At 37.3% G+C, this 24,126-nt stretch overlaps 2 protein-coding genes across 2 annotated transcripts in view; both read right to left on the reverse strand.

Annotated features, from left to right (window-relative positions):
• AGBL4 (ATP/GTP binding protein-like 4) overlaps nt 1–24,126 on the reverse strand; it is a gene marked incomplete at its 5' end in the record, with an annotated part of 892,811 nt that overhangs the window by 338,843 nt on the left and 529,842 nt on the right. The gene's annotated exons all lie outside the window — the stretch shown is intronic.
• BEND5 (BEN domain containing 5) lies at nt 3,617–20,886 on the reverse strand. The gene is made up of 5 exons (XM_010004003.1): nt 20,757–20,886; nt 18,703–19,078; nt 12,367–12,515; nt 7,652–7,865; nt 3,617–3,777 (listed from the first exon to the last, which is right to left on the reverse strand). The coding sequence occupies exons 1-5, from the start codon at nt 20,859–20,861 to the stop codon at nt 3,617–3,619; spliced, it is 1,005 nt and encodes a 334-aa protein (XP_010002305.1). The 5' UTR covers nt 20,862–20,886.

Here is a 24,126-nt window from a genome sequence, read left to right on the forward strand (position 1 = left end):
CCCTAACAAACACTAGTTTTGATTTTTTAATTGAATGGCTAGACAGCCTGACTAAGGTATTATATCTGTTAGGGTTCTTTCCTTTAATAAAACAGCTCATTTCCCTTACAAAATCATTAATAGAAAATAAAGCCCTTTTTGTTAACCCTAATCTAGCCTTCTTGCAAATGTGCCAGAGGCACTTTAATATAGATTAGGCCATGAATATTACAAATTACAGCAGCAATATCTGGCAAAAAAAAAAAAAAAGGATCAGATTATTCATGTAACAGTAATACCTTCTTCAATACAAAAAAAGTAAACTGTATGCACTGATCTCTCAGGACAGTAAGTCAGCTCCTCTTACATCTGTGTTTTTCTGATTGTTACAAATCCAGGTTTACAATGTGCAGTAACAGCACAGCACAAACCTTGGAATGACGAACAAGGGGTATTACAGGGTATCACAAAACATACTTCATTTTATGTCAAAATTCTCTCCAGTGTCACACAATGTACAGGTACAAAGTTAGCCTGAAGCAGGAAAAAGTTAGAAGGTGCTATTTTCACATCAAGCCTCCTATGGTAGATTCATGGCAGATGTGTTACGAACAAAGCAAAAGTATGTACAGACAGGCACAATTAGGGAAGAATTCATGTACCAAGCAGTACAGCATTGGTCATCAATGCAGTACAAAACTGTGAAATGAACACGTGAAATTAACTTCACAATTAATTTATACATCAGAATGTCAATGCAGAAACGCACACCCCAATACAGTTTGTATTTCTCCGTGGGTAATGCTGAACACACAAAAGCTTTAGCCTACTTCCCTACTTGAAACAGACACACTGGGAAAGACTTGTAGTCTTCACATGGTCATGGGGACAGAAAAGACAAGAATAGTGCGCAAATATAAGTGCAGAGATGTTATTCATACACGCCTGTTATTCACCACAGAGCCGTCCGCACGCTGCCTTACAATGACAGCCCACAAAGCTGCCTTATTATCAGCAATAACCCATTTCCAGGAAAAAAAAAAAATAATAATTTTGTTCAAGTCATAATACAATAAAGAGGTATACTACCTTGAACACATCCTATTGCTTCACTGTAACTCCATGAAACTTCAGCTGACATGTTAATTGCCAGTTGCCCAGCCCAAAGGACGCATTATTAGCCCCCACACCATTACACTTGAAAGGGAATAAGGGAATGAACCTTTTTGTGTCACCCAAATACTCCCGTTGAAGTCCACTAAGAGCTGTCTTCTGGACCTGGGCTGATAGAAATGCCATGAAGAAATCAATAAAAACGTCCAAGAAACCTTCCCCAAAGACAAAATTACAATTCTTCAGCAATATGCAGCATTAACATTTGCTGGGACAAATCTGTCAAGAAGAAACCTTAGAAAGATGATGCTGGTTTTGCAGAAACTTAAAATCATTAATTTTGGTAGCTAGGCTAGAGTCCTAACTCTAAATTCTAAATTAAATTCTAATCTGCTTTTCCTGGGTTTCATAAAAAAGCTGCCTCAAATAGGCTTATCTTCTATGAAGGACAGCATCATCTACTCATTAAAAAACCTGTTACAATGAAAACACATTAGTACTAGAGCCATAAAAGACCGAAAAAAAAATATGGACATTCTCCCCCAAACTAGTGAATTGGGCTAATATCACTTCAACGAAAAATGGACCTTCACAAGTCTGCTTGAAAAGTGGGAACTTGCTGTTTAAGTGTTTCTTCAATTTTACTGCTACTTTGTTCTTTAATTAATAAAAGGAAACATGCACTGACATTACAAACACTAATTCGGTATTTAGCATCCCAAATTAGGAAGCATAAACATTTATTCACTTCATTAAACACTACCTAAGAACACTTTGAGATTAACAGGAGACAAACTATGCTGTTAAATGCAATTTCAGACACACATGGGCCACCATAAAAAGACACTCCTCCTTTTCCTATCTCTCACCAAGAATGCTCCCTGGAGCTCCACCCTGTTGGCACCAGCCCTTATGAATTCAGCCTTGGGCATCAGTGAGATCTGACACATCTGCACAACCACAACTGCCAGTTCAAGGAGAGGGACATGAGGGACAGAGACACAGCAGTGGAACGGGGAATGCTTGGCAGCACAGAATACTTATATTGGCACAAGCCACTCATGACATTGCACTTCAGAAAGCACAAACCAAATATTTATGCCCTGAATTAAGTGATCATTTAAGCACACATAGCGACACATGAAGCCACAATGTGGTGTTTTTCTCCATCTCTTCCAAAACGGGCACTGCACTTCTAGCATGCCTTGCTTCTCTCATCCATCCATCTATGCTCTTTAAAGAACCCTTGTTTTGCTCCATTCAAATGATCTACACTTGCAGGACAGCGAAATAAGATCTGTGTTCAGTTTTTCCAGTGCTACAGGAAGGATAAGAAATGGGAAGTCTCTCAAAACTACAAGAAGAACAACTTCAGTGGCAGAAAATAAACAGACGTTGGTACTTGGGAACAGGCAGCCACAAAAGGTAGATAATCTGCATACGTAAAATAAATGGAAGGTTAAGGAAGACCACCAATATAACAAACCCTCAAAAATTATCAGTCCAGGCCCTGAATTATCTCTATAAACCTTATTTCCAAAATCCCTCATAAAACCAGAATTAAGTCTATTTTCTTTTACTTACCGACAATCACATATAATTCAGATCCACAAATTATTTCTTACAACTTTGCAACCCAAATCTAACTTTGATGTAGAAAATATTTTTTTATTTTTTATTTAAAGTTGTGCTAAAAACATCAATTCTTAAATGATGGACTCAGAAGAATGGTACTAAATTTTCTGTTATACATCATCTTGCCATAGTGTGGAAATCTTTAAATCAATTCAAAATACAAATACACTAAAAATATAGTGTTTCAAGAACAGTAACATGGACATGCTTTGAAACATAACCAGAGATCTGAAAAGTGTCTTGGGTCCTGAAAACAAACTGCTTTTAGATTATGATTTTTTAAAAAAATAAATTATCATTATTTTAAAACTTATAGTTTGGGTTTCTTCATTGTTTGGGGGTTTTATGACAGTAATGGTGATCTAACTACGAGATAATAAGTGAAAGAGAAGCACTTTTGGGGTGTTTTTGACCAAATATATTGTTAGAGACCAAAACAAAGATTTATAAAAACAAACGATTAAAATTTCAGTTCAGAAAAGCACTTTGTAAAATACAATAAAACCTTTTTCAATAGCAAAGTGGATTTTGTACAGTTCTTCCTTCTAAGCAAATGTTTAATGCAGCCTAGATCCACTACGTCCAGGAAAACAAAACGTAGACAAAAGGGGTTGGTATTCACAGAATTACAACCTATATACAGAACTGCAGGTAAAATACTGCAACTCATTGGAAAAACCTTCTGAAATGCATCGTGAACTTACAATGTATCTTACATTATTTAAAAGCAGGTTACACCATAGAAAGGCTTTTGACAGAACCGCTCAAAAAATTGATCAGTTATAGGAGAGTAATGCCTTAAGTCAGCTTCTCCCATCAGCAAAACTGCCACACAAATCAAAAACCAACACTTAAGGAAAACACTAAGACTTTATTAAAAATCCAAAATTTATTGCAAATTGTACTTTGCGCTTTCCCTCCTTTCTTCATTTTTACATGATTTATTGATATCCATTATTTTTTCACAGATGTACTTGTTGACTTTGGAGAGTCTCTGTGCAATTTCAGTTTCATCCACAGTTTCTTGTGCTATTCTATCATACAAACATTCTGGGGAGAAAGAAAAAAAAAGGAAAGAGTCATTAGGATATTTTTACAAAATAGTTCAGCCCTGAGTTGGGCTAACTACACAAGAGTCAGCACTGAGTAAGCACTTTGTATATTTGTTGCAACACAAAAGAAGCTTTCATTGATTCACTGGCTATCTTGTTAAAGACAAGATTTTTCACCAGGCTTGACTGGCATGACCATCTTCCAGTTATGCTGTGACTACATTAATAGGCTTTCTATAGAGAAACAAGGCTAAATCCAACCTTTTACAATGTCACTTGCCTGCCTAACTCTTGTACTTGTCCATATCTCCACAGCAGATTTAGAATCTTTCCCAGGTGAACAGTCTCACTAGAACTGTTGTTATCTACAGTTCTCTGTGAGCCACTCCTACCATCACACCTTCAAGACAGTAAGTGAATGATAACGGTTAGGAAGAGAAGGAGAAGACACAAACTGATTTCTTTAACTTTTTTAATCTGTTCAACATACATTAATGCCTGCATCTTTTTTGGACACCCTGTCCTTGGGCGTATACGGCTTTTGTTAGTAGGTTACTCAGGGTGAAAGTCATCTTCTTGCATGTTTGCACAATACACTTTGTGAGCTTAACTGGAATACAAAAAGCAAGCAATAGGAACAACTGCAAAAGCAATGAGGGCAATGAAAGTTGAATCGGTGCAGCTACACAGAGTTGGTAATTTGGTGCCGGAATCCTGCAGAGGTTACTGAAATCAGAGGTGGTGCAGAACACCCAACTCCTTAGTGGCAGAAAGGTTTTGGTTTTCTTGTTTTCATAACCTAGACAGTATGTTGTGCAAGCTGCCCAGACTGATTAAACCAACTGTTCTGCTCTGCCTAGTAATATATTCCAGTAGCCATTTATTGCTTCATACACAAAAAGTCATAGAGATTATTGCTTAATTAACATGGTTTATAACATTTTTAACACATCATATTAAAAAGTTATGAAAATTAAGTACTACACATGCTTTGTAGTTCATTTTGAAACCTCTCAGAAGTTATATAAAAGGTTATTTTGCATTAACAAGGTTTATAACAGTGCTCATGCATCACACTTTTTATAATTTCTTTATCGCATACTACACAGTAGGGATTTTTAAGAAGCAAAAGAGATCAGACACATTTAGAGGTAATGATGTTGTTCAAAAAATGTATGTTAGATAAGTTAGTCTGCGTCCACAGAATTATGAGAACTAAAACAATGTCAATTTTATGTTGTAAGATCTTTTAGATGTAAAATAAGTAAAATTAATCAGCATGTAGCCTGATAGCTGAAATGCTGATCAGCAGTAAAGAATTATTTGAAACACAACACTAAGAAGAGGCACGTCACTGAGAACCTGAAGAAACGTCGTGTGTTTGTAGGATATAAAACTGTATGTACTACAACAATCTCAGGAATACTCTCAGGTTGTGGCAGATACACCTAGTAAGGTGAACTTCCAGTAAAATACCAGCTATGTTACTCATTTAGCCAATGACTAGCAAAGAGTCACCTGAGAGAACTCCTTCTTCAGCTGCGATTCTTAAAGTCAGAGTAACCCTGCTACATGATCATCACAGCTTTTCCTCTTCTATCTCTTCCATTTCTTTGAAGGGCTGCAGAAATAATAGTTTAGTAAGCACATAAGGATGCTGGCTTAGGGGCTTCAAAGAGTGATTTGGGGGTTCTGCTTCTTCTTTCTCTTTTGGCTTTAGGGGAGCACACCGATGCTCCTCCGCATTTCCGACTGGACCAAAAATTCAAGTAGACCTCAAAGACTAACAAGGAGCTTTATACCTATCTGTGATGCCTGATCCAAGCCATTGGACATGTAAACTGAAGCTCCCTTGCATTTCACCATTTGTTCACTTGCTTCTCATCTGGTTTGTTTTAGTCTCCATTTCTCCAGAACATAACTTCTTATTTTACATCTCCCAGCTCTCCAGGAATCACTGCTGGCATGATGGGGCAAGACCCAGTAACACTAATGCAAATGCAAAGCACACAACGACATGGAAAATCCTGGTCATGTGCTTCTCAGTACCACTGAAAAAGGAAGTCCAGCTGCTGCCACCTAAAACATTGGCCACGCAGATTAAATGGTTCAAGAGGAGAATGTGCAGTCTTGAGTCTAACAAAAAGACAGTCAAAGACAAGGTGAAAAAAACACTGGAAAGAGGAACACAGAAATCCAGGGTGTGGAAAAGTAGAATTCAAATGAGGGTTGAGGCTGGAAGCAGAAGTATGACAGAAAACACAGAAAAATGAGGAAATAGAGAAGAGCTGAACTGCTGTAAAGTGTAAAGGTACAGAACAGAAGAAAGAAAAGTGCCCCATCTGCCTCTCACCATATTCCTGTTGGAGCATACTTCCAACCCCACTGTGGTCAGAACAAAGGGGAGTTAGAAGACAGCTAGTACCTCAATGGCTCAAGCAACACAGACTGACCCTGACTAACAAACAAGAGGAAACTGTCACATAAGCAACCTCGCCAGCAGTGCTGAGGAGCAACAGTCTCCAGCAGGGAACTAGAAAGCTCTTTGCAATAGACTAGTGAAAAATAACTTGTTTACTGTGTGTTTGTAAGTGTGCATCTGGGCAACCAGCTCTGCTTCCCATTAGGAGCTGACAAGGCCAGCCACAGCCACAGAGTAGATTTCTTAAAAGTGGCCAATACATCATTACTTTACTACTCGTGTTAGGATTGCACCAAAAGATCCCTGCTAGAACTAGAAAATCTGTATGGAACAGCTTGCAATTCCACCTATATTCTTAAAGCGGATTAGTGAAAAGAAAACAAAAACATGCCTTTTACTCATTTCTACAAACTAAGCAAGAAGACAGTACAAAGACCAGTTTTCAACTTTTCCCCACACAACATGGACAGACACACGCACACACTCAAACAGGAATTGTATTTCCTACTTCCAAAATATGTTACTCACAAGGCAAGTTACAACTGCTCCTAGAATTCATAGTTAAGAGCAGACAGCAACTAAGAACAGGAAATGCAAAACAATGAAGCTCAGTCAAACAGGGAGATTTCTTTCAGTCCTACTGCAATTTAGTATAGACACAAAACCTAAAAATCCAATTTCAGTATGTATTCCATGAGGAACTGACTCACTTCAGACTTAAAAAGAAGCCTGAAATACCAGCAGAGACAGAAATGAATGTAAAACACAAGCACAATGGTACAAAGTGACTGAAAATTCACTATTCATTTCACACAAAAGAGAAGGCCTTTGCTCTCTTAAAGTACTACATACAGACTCAGGCTTGCAGTTACTGAAAGTGTCATTGCAATTTTTCCTGCCACAATAGGTCAGCGATTTATACTTCCTGGTCAAATTCCAATTCAAGTGCAACAATTAATTTTTTGCTATTTCCATTTTCTCCCCTGAGAAGGGCAACACTATTCTTCCTTGCCTTGGAAGGTATGCGTATTCCTATAGTCACAGCTATAATGGTTTCTGTGCCTCATGCCAGAGTTGGTAACATTCTGGATGAAAGAATGTGGTAAAGCTACTCTCAGGCTTGTTAAAAGGAATATATGCATTTTAAGAAATCATGATGTTATAAATGAATTCCAGAACAATGTGCTGTTCTCCAGGCTCAGAGTCCTGTCTGGTTCAAAGTGAAGATCTTCTTGAACCTCAACTCTCCAGCTGTGAAGGCCTGCACTGTGCACAGCTATTGCAATGTGTTTTACTTTTCCTGAATACGTATGCACTTCACAATGCAATAGCAATTTGAATTACAGTTTTTAATCAGTTAATTTTATATGAGCTGAAAAGAAGCATCTTTCAACTCAGTGATTAATAGTTAAACTCCAAAGCAGGAAGCAAAAGTTTTCAAATAACCTACCTCTGACAATGCTTAATTTGTGAGGTGAGAGAGGTGGCTTGGGAACGGCATCTTTCTTTTTTTTGGTTGCAACTCCTGTGACACTTCTGTTCTTGAGAACATCTGTTCCCCAAATCATAACCGCTAGATTTTTTGTATACTTTGAATCTCCTTGTGTTACTTGCAGCTGGTGCCATTTCTCCTCATCTACCCAAATTCCACTGCCAAGATGGACCTAGAAGGTAGTAATAATAACAACTTATCTATGATATGTAGCACACAACAGTAACCAAGTGCTGTAGGAACATTAGTATTAGGTACTATAATCACAGTAATTAGGGCTGAACAAATCCATTTTGCCTAATTCTGAAAATTCTCCAACTTGGTGGGTCAGGGAGTTCAAGTCAACCTCTTACATAATATAGTTCCTCTTCCCTTTTGTTCTCAATTCCTCTTACTCTCTACTTTTTTGCCCTAGCACAGCCTATCATCTGAAAGGCTATGGTCAGGAACAGAGATAGAAGAAGGAAACAGTAAACACATCCAGTATTATTAGGGTATGCACAGCATATAAATCAAGCAGTTGCACCTGCCTAATTCAGGAGTAAGATGAAACATTTGTCTTCAGAGTGAAGCTTCCTTTGGGTGAAACAGACTTTACTGAAACTGTATTTCAGAGACACTAGAAAGGGAAATACTTCCTAAGCTGTATCCTGTACCTGTTGGCAAAATTCAGTCTGGTTGTTTAAAGTAACTAGAAAGGGAGAAGGGATTTTGAGAGCTACAAATTCAATACAATCAAGAGAGCCTGGAAGTTTCATAAACTTCCAATTCTATCAAGAAGTTTGCCTGTCATGCACAGTGGATCTATCCAGGTGAATAAGGCAATGACCCAGCACTGCAACATCATAAACTTCCCATTATGCAGACAATGGGGAGCAGAGATATTTCACTGAGGTAGTAAAGCAGGGTAACATGGGTGCTGGGAAATGCAGCGTGACACCACTGAAGACTTTTCCAAAGGAAGCTGCTTCAGGCAAGTTGTGCTTATTAGTCTCGTTCAGCATCAACTACGCTGGGATAACTGCCATGGAGCTACCCTGTATCTCTACCCCAAGCTTCCCAGTGCTGCAGACTTAAGATGAATACAGGTCGAGAATCTGAGTACCGCCCTTAGGCTGGCACCATGTATTTTTGAGCTGATAGGCCTGATAACCAGGACATCATCAAGCAACAGCAAGGACAATAACTCCACTAGCAACCAGCACGGGTCTGATGTGAGCAGAACCAATAAGCTCAGTTGGACGCAAATGCTGGCCCTGTGCAGAACCATGGAGAGTACTTTGCACTGTGTATCTCCATGCTCCTAATTCCTGGAGTCCAGTGCAGACACATGAACTGCCTGTACACACAAAAACCTTTGTTCATGTGGTGATGAACTTCATTCAGTTGGACCCACACTTGTTCATCAGCCGTGACAAGCTAACGTGTGACCTAGCTATTCTAATTGCTGATAAGAGTTCACTGCAACAGAAAGGAAGAAGATAGAACTTACACAGATAATTCTATAAACACCAAAAATACGTCTCAATTAGACTGTTGTATTACAAGTTTAGGTTTCATAAAAATCTGATCAAATGGAAGTTCTTTCTGTAACAGTAACACTTTAATAAAAACTTACTGCCAACTCACAATTAAAAAATCCCGTGAACAAAATTCTACTGCACATATATCAGGAGATCATTTGCATTAACTGTTTCACTCTTACATTTTTTTGTGGTTTTACTCCTTTCATGTGGCATAACTTAAACTGTGCCTGCTACCCATACAGATCTCAACCGTATCACCTAAGTCCCATGAAATCCAATGAAACTGGAAAAAGCTACAGTAAAATATTATATACCTATAATTTTACTGCCTGTGTTCAATCAAACACCATTTTGCCTCTAAATGGAAACCTGCTTTAATAATTAATGAGGGCTATAATGCAAAGAATTTTTTTATTACAACAGTATCCTTCAAAAGCAGCTGTTTGGTTAAAAACTTAAATAGAAAAAAAATTAATGTTTTGGCTACCGGCTTCCTTGCAGGAAACAAACTAAAAGCCTATCTTCTTCAAAGTATAAAACCAAATAGCAGGCTGCCTCTCCTACAGAATTTTCAATGCTAAAGGGATTTAAAAAAACTTTTCACAAGTCCACATGATATTAAACTTCATAACAGACAGAGAGGAACTAGTTATAAGCACATGAACACCCTTTCTTTCCCCTTCCTGCTCTGTTCTTGAGTCTCTTCACAATGCTTTAAAAAATTCACCCCCTTCTGCAGCTCTTTGCATGTTTTGTAAGATAACTTCAATCACAGTGAGCAATCTGAGCTAAAACAATCATGTTACAGTTATAATTCAGTTATTTCTGCCTTGATCTTGGAAAAATTATCAGCAGAAATGAGTGCAAATTACTTAGAAAACAACTAGGATTAGGAATATTGTGACATGCTGCATTTTGGATGCCTGTAATACATTACGTGTAGACTGTTATATTTGATCAAAAAACTGATTCCCCTCCACTAAAACTGGGATTTGTCTTTGCTAAAGAAATTTTAGTCTCTTAAACTACTACATTATTCACTAGCTTCAAGTTATTTAAAAGAAAACAACAAGTTACAGCAAATACTTTAATATTTATGTTCCAGACAGATCATCTCTTCTTTCAAGATGCTTCATTTATTAAAAAAAGTTATCACTGGTATGAAACACCTATGTTAACAGTAACTACATGACTGACAGAGATAGAAATCTTACATTTCTCTTCTTCTTTTTCCAGCACTGCTAGTGCAAAGAATTTAATCTGCCCATGTCTCAGTTTACCTCTCTATAAAACAGGCTTTGTACCATTTCCTATTACTCCCAAAGCTATGGGAAGCTTTCTGTACCCCAGATTCAGAAGGCCTTTCCTTCTTGCTGGAAGAGCTGCCCCATGGGCCAGACTCTTGGCTTGATGAAATCAATGGGAACTTTAGCCCCAATTTCTGGAACTGCAGGATCAGCTTCAGGCACAATGCAATAGAAACAACAGCAAATCCAAAGCACTGCTCACCACAGTAACTGTGATAACATGTGCAATATATCTAAAATGTATCTCAGAAGATGAACTCTTTTTTTTTCCCCCTCCCCTCTTCTTCCTTTCTTTAAATGAATGCCATAGGCTCTTTTTTCAGTAACTCTGTTCTCCCTCTGGAGAGAAGAGATTTATCTGCTTTGAAAGAATCCTAAAAAGATCAAATCCGATGCCACAAAGGACAAAATTTCTTGAAAAGTATTTCAACTACTCTGGTGGTGTATGTCAATAAAAGAGTAATGAAAAAAAGGCATAAATAGGGAAAACTGAAAACAATCAACTGTCAACATATTGTTACATTATTATTTCACATTTCTGGCACCTGACTTGGCTGAAGTCCCAACAAATAGGCAATTAAAGAAAGGCCAAAATTTAAAAAAGAAAGTTAAAGAAATACTGGTATCTGCAAAGATGGAGAAAATTTCAGGAACAGAAGTGCCAAAAACCGGCAGATGAAATAAAGGTGCAGGAAAAGCTGTATATAAATACTAAAGGACGTGTCCTATCCCACAGACCTTAAGCAGAAAAAAAAGGAGGCAAACCAAACTCTCACAGGAATATATACTTAAGTTTTCATTGCACAAAGATACACAAAATATACACACAAATGACATATGTTAAACATATTAGGCAAGAAAAGCCATCTGAACCAAATACCTGTCAAACTGCCAAGATTATACTATTTTTCACATACATTTTGTCCTCAACAATTATGTCAGATTCGTCTTCAAGAATGACAGACACTTGTGCAGTCAGTTTTGTAAGACAAATCTGAAAAGATAATATTCCATGCTACTCCACTGTGTGCCAAGGTTGAAATGGACATTTCCTCCTAAAAGGTTCTCAGATTATGGTACTGTATGCATACATAGCTTAAGAAAGAGGATCTGCACAGGCAATTCTGAAGGACATACAGTTTTGTAAAAGAAAGATTATGTTCATTTAATGGTCATGGCAACAGCTATAATAGGAGCCTTCAGTACATTACTGGACAATGTGTTAAACGTGCTGAAGTCTGAAAAACTATCAGTCAGGTTCTGGAAAACTGTAGCTAGATGGTGTTTTGCCAGCTTTATAAAATTGTCTGTACAGTAGCACTACATCAGCTCAATTCACTGGCAACACTCCTACCAGATTCAAGGGAGCTCATTTTCATTCCAGGGTTCATAATTATCTACTGGACTCCAATTCCATTAAAACATGAAAGCTTCTCTGTAAGATTAGTACAGCACATTAAAAAACATGAAAGACCTTTTAGAAAAAAAGTATTTCTGCTAGACAGACTAACTTAACTTTATAATGTGGGTCTGTAGTCAGTGGATTTGTGTGTGTCACCAATTGAAGACCATGCCCATGTGCTTGAGCATGTATATTTACTAATTATATTCCTGGTGTTGCATAGCATTCAATGGTCTCATCAACTGAGGATAATTTTCTATGCTGTTCATACTTGTGTAATTGCATACTTTTCCAGAGCATAATAGCATACCTTTATGAAAACTGAGAAAGTTTCTATAAGCTGCTACCGTGCAAAAACCCAAATTCAAGGCAAATTCCACAAGAAAATTGCCTAATGGACATTCAGAAACTATTCATGCTATATTGAATTTAAAATACCTTTCCATTCTCGAGAATATACTTGTCCATTACTGGAACGGGGGCAGGATAGTACGTTGATGTATTTGCTTCCTCACTGAAGGTCTTCTGTACCTCTGGTTCAGGCTCAATTGATTCTGCTTTTACTTTTTCAAGCTCAATGGCAGGTCCTAGACAGTTAAGAAAAGAGAGCTGTCTGCTATCCCACAGAACATGAAATCAATCACTTCATCACCAACAGTTAGCATAAAATAACACATTAGTCATGTTCACTTTAAAGTCAGAACGAGTCTAAATAAAAATCCTACTTCTGAATGTCAATAAATAAAAGCAGGATAAGTAATTCTGCTTCAGAAACATTAAATGTTTAATTTTATTCTTAAAGGATTTGGACAATCACAGATATGGGTAGGATCGTTTCAATGCACGCTATTGGTATTGTGTTAAAATGACACGAATTCTAAACCAAAAGAACAATAGCAATTCTACACATAAGAATTACTATATAGTTGCATAGAAACTGGCATAATTTACTATGATGGTCATATAAATTATCCATATAGAATTGCAAACTTTCTAGAAATTAGAAATCTCTTTAGATATAACAGAGGTATATTAGAAATAGTGAGGATCTACAGAAATGCTATCAAGGAAACAGGCTTAGGCTACATATGATAAAGTATCATGCATAGAAAGAGCATTCAAGGTTAAGAGAAAACTCATAAATTAGACTTCAATTGTCCAATCCATCCAACACACTGCTTTTTATTTTTAATGTAATCAACAAAAATTAAACACAGATTACACAACAGAATACTACTAAACACATGTTTGAGGCTTCAAAGGAAGATGACTGTTTTCTCAGTCATCAACTTTTCTTTTCCAGATCAAATTTATAAATTGTTCCTAAAAAGGCAGAAGAACAAAATAAAATAATTTGTGAACTGGATTAAATTATTCTACTCATTGCAGCTGTTACACCAGCAGCCTTGGAACAGGCTACGGCCCCAAGCCTATCATTGTCCCTTGATGTCATAAGAAGCTCCAGCAGCCACTGAAGTTCCATGCAGAGATGGTAGTTCATTAACACTGTGAAGTTGCTAGCTTAAACCCTGGACAACACAGAAATCAGCCACTTCCAAGAATTGTAAGGATAAACTCACCCACTTGTAAGAGCTATACTGTCCCAGGTTGGAGCTAAGAGCACTGCAGCACTCTGCAGCCCAACCTGGGCATCTTCAACAAATGACAATTCAATATCAGGTCACCATCATAGCTCAGCAACCCTCTTCAGTGTTTGTGCACACAGACCAAGTCCTGAATTGATCTAACTTTGCAAGTCAAGCTGGCACCAGAGCTCACATCTTCAGTCACAAATCTTAAATATTTTGTGCACCTGGAAAAAGTGAAGTATTCATCCCTCCTCCTTTGAGATTTAAAGATTATTATACAGTGACACCAGCATTTCCTCAATTGTCAGCATTTGACATTTCTCCTATAGCTTGCTTTATCTACACCTACATAGCAGGCTAAATGTTCTCAGCTGACTGCCACTTGACACTGAGCAACTACTATAAGTTGTCCTGGCAACTCAGACAATCCTACACTGCAGTGTTACCAACAGTGCCTCAAGAGCCATATACAGGCCAAGCATGGCACAAATAGGGAGATAAGAAAAAACATACCATTTGCATTATACATTCCTTGTAATCTTAATAAGCACCTCAACTATTATGCACATACGATAGCACGGCCAAGACAAACTAAGCTTTCTAAACTTGAGACTGCTAAACTGATTCAGACTGTGGAAAAAACTTGGTTTGATTAAACCCCAAAAAGCCTGCACAGATCTCTGTGGGGACACATCTGAACAAGCAGATGCAGAGACATAATTGCCAGTGTAAAGAAGTGAACTTTCAGATGTTACTTGAAAAAACATTCTTCAACAAAGTGCTATTTTAAGTTTTCTTATACTTTGAAAGTCACTTTGAGGAACACACCTAAGGACAACGACCTTCTTCCTAGAAGGAAACAATTATCGCAGTTTGAACACTTTTACTAGCTGCTATTTCGAAGCCTTTGACTGTTTTGTTTATAGCAATATATTGACACAGCTGGGATTTGGTTTCCAGAGTTTCCCCAAGAAAAACAGCTGATTAAAGTCCACAACAAGCATAGCTCAAACAGGTCAGAAAAAACTCTTACTGCGATTCCTGCTTTACTGCTTGCTTAGAAGTCACCAAAACCTTTACAAAGTCTTCTTTTATATTCTATTGATGTTTTTTCTTTCCAACTCTGCATCTAAACTAGGTAGTTTTCACAGCTACTTTCACCAGCTAGTAAAGACTCCATTTTCAACATGGAATGTTATAAATTAGTCATACAACCTGCATAATGCTAATGGGAGCAGTGTACCACACACCACAGTCTACAACTTTTCTCTTTCTGGAGCTCTCATGCTCTGCATCTTACTTTAAAGATGATGAACAGGACAGACAAAAATATGTCACTATCTAAAGGCTTATCAATGACAGTACTTATGTAATAAGGATCTTAAAAAAAATACAGTTCTTCAGAATGCAAAAAAAGAAAACAAACGGTTTAATTCAAAATCCTTCTCCTTCTGACCATAAAGTTTCCGTAATACCTGAGAAGCCAGCAACATCAAATGTAGGATGAAGAGGTACAAGGCCTTCCTCTAACACCTCTTTCTTTTTAAAAAAATGCATCTTAGGCTACACACCACTGAAAAACTAGTAGATAAGCCAAAATAAATGAACTAATAAAGTGGTCAATATACATTTGCAAGCAGAAAGCTGTTTTCCACGTGGTCTACAAGAATTTGAACACCAACAGGAGTCTGAAAAGTAGTAATATTATATGTATGGTACCTCCTGTACTCACACTTGATAGAAACCTTGGCCTTTTTCTCCATCAAAAGGCCGAATCAATCTAGAAAATCTGAGTAACAGTAATTCCTTACACACGGCAAGACACAAATACCATTTCATTCTTTCTAGTGTCAGTCCCAAGACACCGTAAACTGGATCACTGAAATTAAACTGGGATTAATAATAATCATGTCAGGGGCTGTGTGTGTGTTGGTGATTGAATGTGAATGAGTGAAGGTGAATATACTCCCTGACTTTAGAGTAACACTAATCCCTGGCAACACAACATGAAAATGCAGTATTTATCAGGGAGTAAACAAAACTCAGACATTACTCGATACAACTTCACTACTTCTGGCTTTGTACAACCGTAGTAAACTGCACAGGTCTTACCCTGGGGACAAATAATTTTTTTAAAAAATTATTGACATTCTTAGCTTTTGCAATCCAGGGACCATATTTAAAGTTAGACCTACAGGGGCGCATGAGCAGTTTAACTGTCTAAATCACCTTATTTTCTATGGATTAAAACAAGGCAAACAAATATGTTCTTAGGTGTAACAGAACAAAGACAAACAGCTAAGGCCTAGGATTGCAAGGCTTCCTGATCCCAACGTAGGCAAGAGAAAAAGAGGCGTTGGCAGCACACATTGTTCAGGGTGCTCAGATGAGGGATTCTGTAACCTCTTCCATGACAGTCATCACGTGCCCCCACTGCTTTGGTCCCTAGAGCCTTAGTCAAATGCCTGCCTCCTGCAGGAAGGGATCTGTTGGGCAACGGCATATCAAAATCATAAAGAAGCTTCAATATCCTCATGGGTCACTGCTGATTACACTGCTGCCATTTACCACATCTGCTTTCAAGGCTCTTTGAAAACAAAGAGCAATTCAGTGTCACCACGTGAAAGATTAAGAACCTCATACCTCCCACAAGAGTGGTTCAAGTTTAGTAGCAGAGATGAAGGCCTAGGTCTAAAGCAGAATACATTGACTTCTAGCTGCTTACAGAAATCAACATATTGATGGGAAATTAGGAGACTGAATGCTTGACAGAATGTTAGCTCAAGAGGCTGTTCTATATTTGATCTGCAAGTTTAAAATGGCAACAAGCACGTGTTTCCCACAGCTGCAATTCATCAGCACAAACCAGCTGTCATCTCATGCAAAGAAATCAGAAATCTCTAAGGTGAAACAGAAATGCAATTAGTTTGCATTAAGTCCAGCCTGCTAGAAGTGCAGCATAACATAAATTACCTGTAATTTGAAACTCTAGGTTTAAGAGATTGCTGCAACAACTGTGGATGAGTTCAGGATGTAATCTGTTTTCTGAACAATTTTGAGAGATTATTCACCTACCTAAACATATCTCATTTGCAAGCTGGAAAAGCAAGGAAGACTAAAGGAGTTTTTACAGATCTATTTCTTGATTAAAAGTAGCACTTTTCATACTGTCATCAGACTCTCTAATTCGCTGAAGATGCCTCTCTTTATAAAAAATCATAAATTTTGTACTGATCTTTGTAGAATCTGGTCATTTCTCTACTCTGAATGAGGCTTCAAGGAAAGGCCATAGAGATCTCAGTGGTTAATACAATTGAGTTTTAGGAAACACACATTCTATGAAGGGGATAGCCCATAGGGCCAAATTCTACTGTTGCCATCCATGAAAAGTTCCATACAAGTAATAAAAACAAGGAATTTCTGTTGAAGTTACCTATAGGTTGTATTTGTCCAGGTGTGTGATTGAATTCAGAGAACTCATCTTCAATGTAATCGAGATTTATTTTCAGTTGTAAAGGAGGTCCCAGATAGATACAATGGAAATTCAAGCCCAGTATTTAGAGAAGACTCAGCATTTTTTCAAGAGGTTGTGTTTTTTAGGTTTTTGTTTGGTTATTTTGATTATTTTTTTTGGCCTTTTTTTTTTTTTTAACTCTTTCTTCTTAGCTTTCTTGTTTTAGCTCAAGTGAAAAACGTATCACTTCTTTCTTAAAGTGAAAGAAACAAGACAGAATTCAGAAGCTGTCTTCATTTCACTGCTGGTCTCACCACTGAAATTGCTGCAAGTCTACCAACTAAATTGGTATTTTACACTGTTCAGCCCCATTGCCTACTAACATCTGGCTGGTGCTCCATTCACATAAATTCCAGCTAACTACTTGCAGATGAAGGAACATCTTTCCATCCAAGGAAAATTTTAGAAAGCTCAGTGGAATCTACTGCCAACCACATCATATTTTTCAGACTGTGGAAACCTTGCCTATTTCATTTTATTTAAAAAGTTAACTGGAATGTTTATAGTAAGTAATGACATTTTCATTAAGGACAGTGTAAAAACGATGAGCATTCACAATCAAACACCCAGTTTCAGTTGTCAGATGCTACTTCAAGACCCTGGCTCCAAACCTGTGGGCACACTGTGACACATGCTACAGCACAAGCACATGCTCTCCCAGGTTCAGATTTGTATGTGAATGGAACTCAGACCCACATGCAAATTGCATGCACTCGTTCAAGGAAAGTAGAAGAGCCAATATCCAATTTACATGCAAAAATCAAATTTCCAGATACACAAAGGCAGACATAAGAAACAGCATGCTAAGTTTGGATGCACAAATTTTAACCAAGTTTCAGTCACCGAGCAAATCTTCAACACAGCAGTACCACATACTAATAGCAATTAAATATAAATTAGTAAAATATCTGAAGGTATTCCAAGGGTACCATCTTTTTATTTGGTCTTTTTACCCATTTATTCCAACATAATGGTTAAATAATTGTTATATACCAAAACAAATGAGCAATTGACTTGAGATACTTAAAATTTAAATCCAAATTACATAAACCTGCATTTTGTAACAAGTGTTGATAAACGGGACACTAATATAAAAAGTTTTTCAAGTTATTCTTTAAGAAACCATGATTTTTCAAATAGCATGGCTGCTTAAAGCCACTGCTAAGAACTTCAGGAATATATCACACTCTAATGAGTTACTAATGGGAAGAGGGGGTGGGAAACGGAAAGTAACACAGTCACTTACAGAACAATAAACAAATTCCCTAACTGAAAAGAAAAAAATAGTTTCAGCCCAAATATTCATTGCCTTTTCTTTCTTCTTTTTTTTTAAATCTTTTTAAACTGGAATATATTAGTATATTTTGCAGATGACGCTTTATTGTCTTTTTCAGCATATACTGGAAGGTCAGAGACTTTTTAAAATACAGCTACGTAGAATGGAACTCTGATTCAACCACACCAGCACAAAGACCTCTGCTATCATTAAGGAAAAACCCAGACGTACATAGCATACAAATTGAACACATATTGTACAGCCATAGCAGAAAACCCTTTTAACATTCAATGTCCAGTTTAACAACCACTGCTATTCTTCAAATACGTTTCCATTACTATTGATCACACTTGCAAAATTCATTAAAACTTGTCCCATTTAAGTCCGGCACTTACCACTACCTAGTCTTAGAAGCAGTACATCCTGGAGTCTCCTGTTCAAGTCTCTGAGCTCTTTCATTTCTGACACGAGTGCCCCATACTCCTTTAGCTTCTTTGCCTGTTGCACAAGCTGCCTCCGCGTTCTCTCAAGCTCCTGTTGAATGTGTCTCATTTCTTCTTGTTGCTGTTGGTAACTCCTCAACAATTCTTCATAAAGAATCCGAGGAACTACAGCATCGTCCATATTGTTCAAGCCTTCCGAAGTCTCCATAAAAGCCTCTTCAGGGCTGGAAGTATTACTGAGACTCATCCCGTTCTGTTTTTCAAGGCGAGCAACAACAGCTTCAATGCTTTTGTGTGTACCTTCACTTTGTTTCCTCCCATCTTGCCTCTGCATGTTACAATAAAAAAACAAATTAATTAGGAGAGCAGTAAGATGCAGTAAAATTCAAGTTCTACAGACTTGGGAACTGTTAATGCTCTTGCTATCCGAAAAAAAGCAAGATAAAGTCTGCCTGCAAAAACGTTTTGCCTATCAGATTCTTAGTGGCTACACATCATAACTATCATGCACATGTTATTCAGCTAAATGCATGTACGAACTTCTGAGGCAGTTAAAGGCCCTTCTCTCTGCATTTGTTCAACACTTGCAAGCTCAGTGTATATAGGTCACTTGATTCCATAAATAAATATGATTAACTTCCTTTAAGAAAAAGTGGATCCGGATCTCTTTTCCTTCAAAGTTTACCCCTAACATTTAGATTTTCAACAGCAATGGTTTTCTAATAAGAGAAAGAATCAAGTATGTGCTATATTTGTCACCTGTAACAACATGAGAGATGAAAGCAGAATACCATACAAAGCTGTTGTGTGAACAGAGGGGCTTGTCCTTCCCACACTTAGGGAGACAAAACCTTCTCTGACTATTCCTGTAGCACATTCACCCAACTGCCTGATGCAAGTGACTGAGTTAACACTATCAGCAAACACTGAAAAGGAATTGAAAACACAGAAGTTGGAGACAGAATATATCATCCAGCCTCATGTCTCTCATCAACTGATTCTCTCTATATTTGTACTGCATTGCAGAGGCTTCATGTCCTTTGAACTCTCAGCAGAAATTTACCTTCAGTCGCCTGCACAAACCCTAGAAATTAAATCACACCTCTTTTCTGGGGCCTGGATAGTGGCATTAAAATGTAACAATTAAAAATCACTAAATTTTATTGGCCAAATATGGAAAAAGCATTTGAACTTCCAAGCAAGTGCAAGGAAAGCAAATGTAGCTCATAGGTTAGAGACAAGGAGCTGACACTATCAATTCCCATACCACAATATCCATGAGTAATGTGGCAGAAAATGAAATTATTTGATGGTATGCCTGCTCCACGCATGGTCTAAAAAAATAAAAATAAAATAAAAAAGAAAGAAATGCTGGCCCACCACACAGAAATGCACTAGTATTATTCCTGCAGCTGCAAAACACATGAAGCCACAGAGCAGTATTTTATTCTGAAGGTTGGCAGACTTTTAAAGAAATTATTCGATATATAAAATTATATACGTTTATATAGTAGGTTTCTGACATCTGGATCTAAAAAGGCAACTGGCAGTTATAATGGAGGGATGCAGTCCTATCAATTTGTCTTCTCTCCCACTGCTGGGAAGTTTTAGAGCACCCCTTCCCATTCCAAACAAGCAGCGTGCAATAGGTCACAAATGTCACCAAGAACAGCTGCTCAACATTCATGGAACTGGTGACTTTTAAAGCATTCTGGGCCAAAGCGGAAGAGCATCATTCCAAAAGCTTCAAATGGCAATTAAGCTGTGCAGACAGTATAAACAGGAAAATATTGGATTGCACATAAATCAGGTTTTGAAAACTCTTACCCCACCCCACACACAATTTGACCCAACTTCACCAAAATCCGTGTTTTAAGGGGATCAAAAGCAGGCCTGGAATTCTTAAGCTATGACGTCTGTATACGCCCCAAGCACTTCCAAGAAAAAAGAACAAAAAAAGAAAAAAAAATTAAAAAGAAAAGAAAAAAAAATAAAGACTTCAGTACCTTACTGTGTCTAAGCTCCACATCTTCTTCCCCATAATCTGTAACCTCCCCAGCTTCTTCTACGTGATTGAGAGAGAGTTTGGGGATTTTAATTTTCTTCTGCATCACACTGTTCTCAAGGTCAGTTTTGTCCTCTAAAATGTATATTAAAAATAAAATTTTGTTACATTAATCAGTCTTCTTACTTCCAAGTACTACATGACTTAGGCAAGACCAGTTAAAAAAACCTTCCATGCTTCAATGCCCTCATTATACTGTGATCAGATTAATCCACGGTGAAACTCAACTGATGCCAACTGACAATTCTAGAGTTTCAACAAGGGATTAGTCTGCTCAAAGACAAGGATAAATATTGTAAAATGCAAAGCTAAATTCATGTGAGTTAACCAAAGTGTCACTGAGTAGCCTGTACTATCTCTAAAGTAGAAGTTAAAGTTGTACATAAAACAACTTCTATAGATTATGTTTTTCATACAACAGTATTTTCATATTCATAATCTGTTGCTGCAGTTCAAACTCTGCTTAGGTTTAAAGTGAAAATGTACTTGGTAATTCATCCTATACTCAAACCATCATCTGTCAGCAGTACAGATCTATTTGCACACATGGCAGATTCTGCTGTTCTACAAAGTGCAGTGCTGGAAAAGGGGATGCTGCAGGATAGGTTGAAAGGGTATTACAGAGAAGCTGAAAACAGACCAAATCTGTAAGAAAAATACTATACAACTCCTGTTGCATTAGTTCATGGTACTAATCCTTTTCCTTTAGACACACAAAGTCAATAAATGGTTAATCTTAGAATCTCATAAAATTTAAAGTAAAATATTTTCAAGTCTGAAATATACTAAAATATTTCAAATTTAACTATTTCAAAACATTATTCTAAACAATATTTAAAAAATATTTTAGTATTCCTGAAAAGGTGCAGAGGGGACAGGGAATCAAGAGTACAGTCTCCCCACATGTGCTTGTGATCTGTGAAAGTCTTGCAGAGCAGACAATGTTTTTCAAGATTCACAAGCTTGGCTACCTGTTCAACACATTGACAAAGAGAAATGCATTTAAGCTCTGAAGTGTTGTCTTTGTACACTGAAAGCTTATGAGTGACAAAGAAAACATCTAGAGTCTTCTTATCCACCTGCAAACTGTATTCCACAAAGTGTCCCATGAACATTTCTAAAAGTGCCAATGAGGATGGCATTTGTGAGCCCTTAGTTGCATTGACTTTTGCTTTCTCAAATTAGTATGTCTCCACAGGACCTCTAAATGGTTAGTGGTGACAGTGTAGAAAAGGGAAACAAAGGTAAATCACTGCTTAATGAGGAGCAAGGCATTCATTAGAAATGAATTACACAGATGAATGCAATTCATTTTGTTACAGATAGAAACACATCTCTTGTAGGCAAATGGTGATATTACAGCCCAAGGCTGCGTAGAGAGAATAGGCACAGAACATGCAGAGTAAGACATTAGACAACCTGAAATGAAATGCAGATGGTAGCAATAAATACGAAGACAGATGCAAAAAGAAACAGACAAACAACAAAAAACAGCTAGGCTTATTTTAGAGCATTCTCCATTCCCCAGGGCATCGTGGATGCTTATCCCAGTAAAACAAAAAGGCAATCCAACTGTTCCAGTTTTGAAAAATAAACCCTTACGTTTTCATTTACCTGGAAAACACAGGCTCATCACAAAAGGGAGATAATTCAATTCTACTGTCAGAGAGCAACGAAAAAAATGAGAGCCCTTCTTAAAAAAAAACAGCAACGTTTTACAGATTAAAGGACAGACTGATGGGTATTGGTACCTTTTTGGAAGGACAGAAATTAAAGAATAAATAAATCCATATTGAATAAAAAAAAACTTCACCAAACTTTCTTGTGTTACCACATATTTTGGACATCTTGATAGACTGAGGATTTCTTTGCTAAAATTTGTTCTCACAGCTCTTTAGAGAAAGCAGTGCACACATACTGCAGAGTCAGCTTCTCCTGACTGCTTTGCCAAATTATCTTCCACTGAACATGCAGATGAACTCCTTCTACATTTAAAGAATGTAGATTCAGTTTCTATTCTCTGAAATAACCCTTGGCCTCACAATAAGATGGACATAATTCAGTTACTTTGCTTAGTTAAAAAAACTGTCTGCTGGCAAATAGTTGAGGTCACCAGTACCAGAATCCCCACGCAAACTGTAAAAGAACATGAGCTGTCCTTCCCATGGCCAGGGAAAAGCAAGTCTTGAAATACTCATGGAAAGGGGTCAGAGAGGAATAATTGCATGTGCAGACTAAAGTGGAAGTCAGCAAATACTCTCCAATGCATAAAACAAGATTAAAATAAACCAATTTGGAATAATAAGAATATTTATCTTTTCATTTTGTTTTTTTAAGTCAATTTATAAAGGTTACGATAACATTTTAAGCACCAAACAACAGATACGAAATAATAAGTTTGGGTTCAAATAAAACAATCCAAATTATCTGTATTCTTAATTCTCTATCCTCCCAATTTCTCATTTTTTCTATGAAATCTATGTTAGCAGAATTTCAGTGTTGGACTAAAGGCACACATTTGTTTATTTATACACCCTTACAAATGCTTAGTTTATATATTTTGGTGTGCAACTATCAACACTGCTCTCTTTCATGTATGGCAATCTTTCCATTTGACTTTCTGACTTTACTGCTGTAAATAGGAATCAGTAAGCTGAAGAAAAGAACCCTTTTCTCCCCTCATAAAATTGGAAGAAACAATGGTGAAAATTAATTCTTGTAAGTTAAATCACGGGAATTTTTAATTTAATCAATGAGCAAATAATTTTATGTTCCTCTGCCTTCCAGCAACAATACATGTAATATTTTCTTACATATGCTCTGGTCTTTGTAGACCTGTTTATAGACAATTCATCTAGTGTGTCAGATATGAAAAGGCCTTTTGTTTTTATTTTTTTTAAGTGCATTTCTAACCTCTGTTGTCTTCTACATCAGCTGCAGATAGAGCCAGAAAAATCTCATTCTGAATTTGAGGCTAATGCTGGAGTACTGGCTCTTGTTCTGTAAATATTAATGGAATTTGGAAAGGGGTGGGAAGGAGAAGAGACCAGGAGGAGGGGCAAGAGAAACATGAACATACATTTAGAGCATTTCTTCTTAGGACTCTCTATTGTTGTGCCAGCCTACAAAAGACAGATGCAGAAATAGAGTCCAACAAAAAAGCAACACACATACTATTTTGAGCCAGAAGAAAACCAGGATACGAACCAAACAGCAGGACAAGCTACAATTCAGTGCCTGAAGCTACAGAATGCACTTGAGAGAGAAAAGGGAAACCGTAGAAACGTTGTAGCTCAGAACCCTGTTTTGTA

This window comes from Chaetura pelagica, unplaced genomic scaffold (genome assembly GCF_000747805.2).
Source record: "Chaetura pelagica isolate M959 unplaced genomic scaffold, ChaPel_1.0 scaffold18, whole genome shotgun sequence".
In the NCBI taxonomy this organism is placed as follows: domain Eukaryota; kingdom Metazoa; phylum Chordata; class Aves; order Apodiformes; family Apodidae; genus Chaetura; species Chaetura pelagica.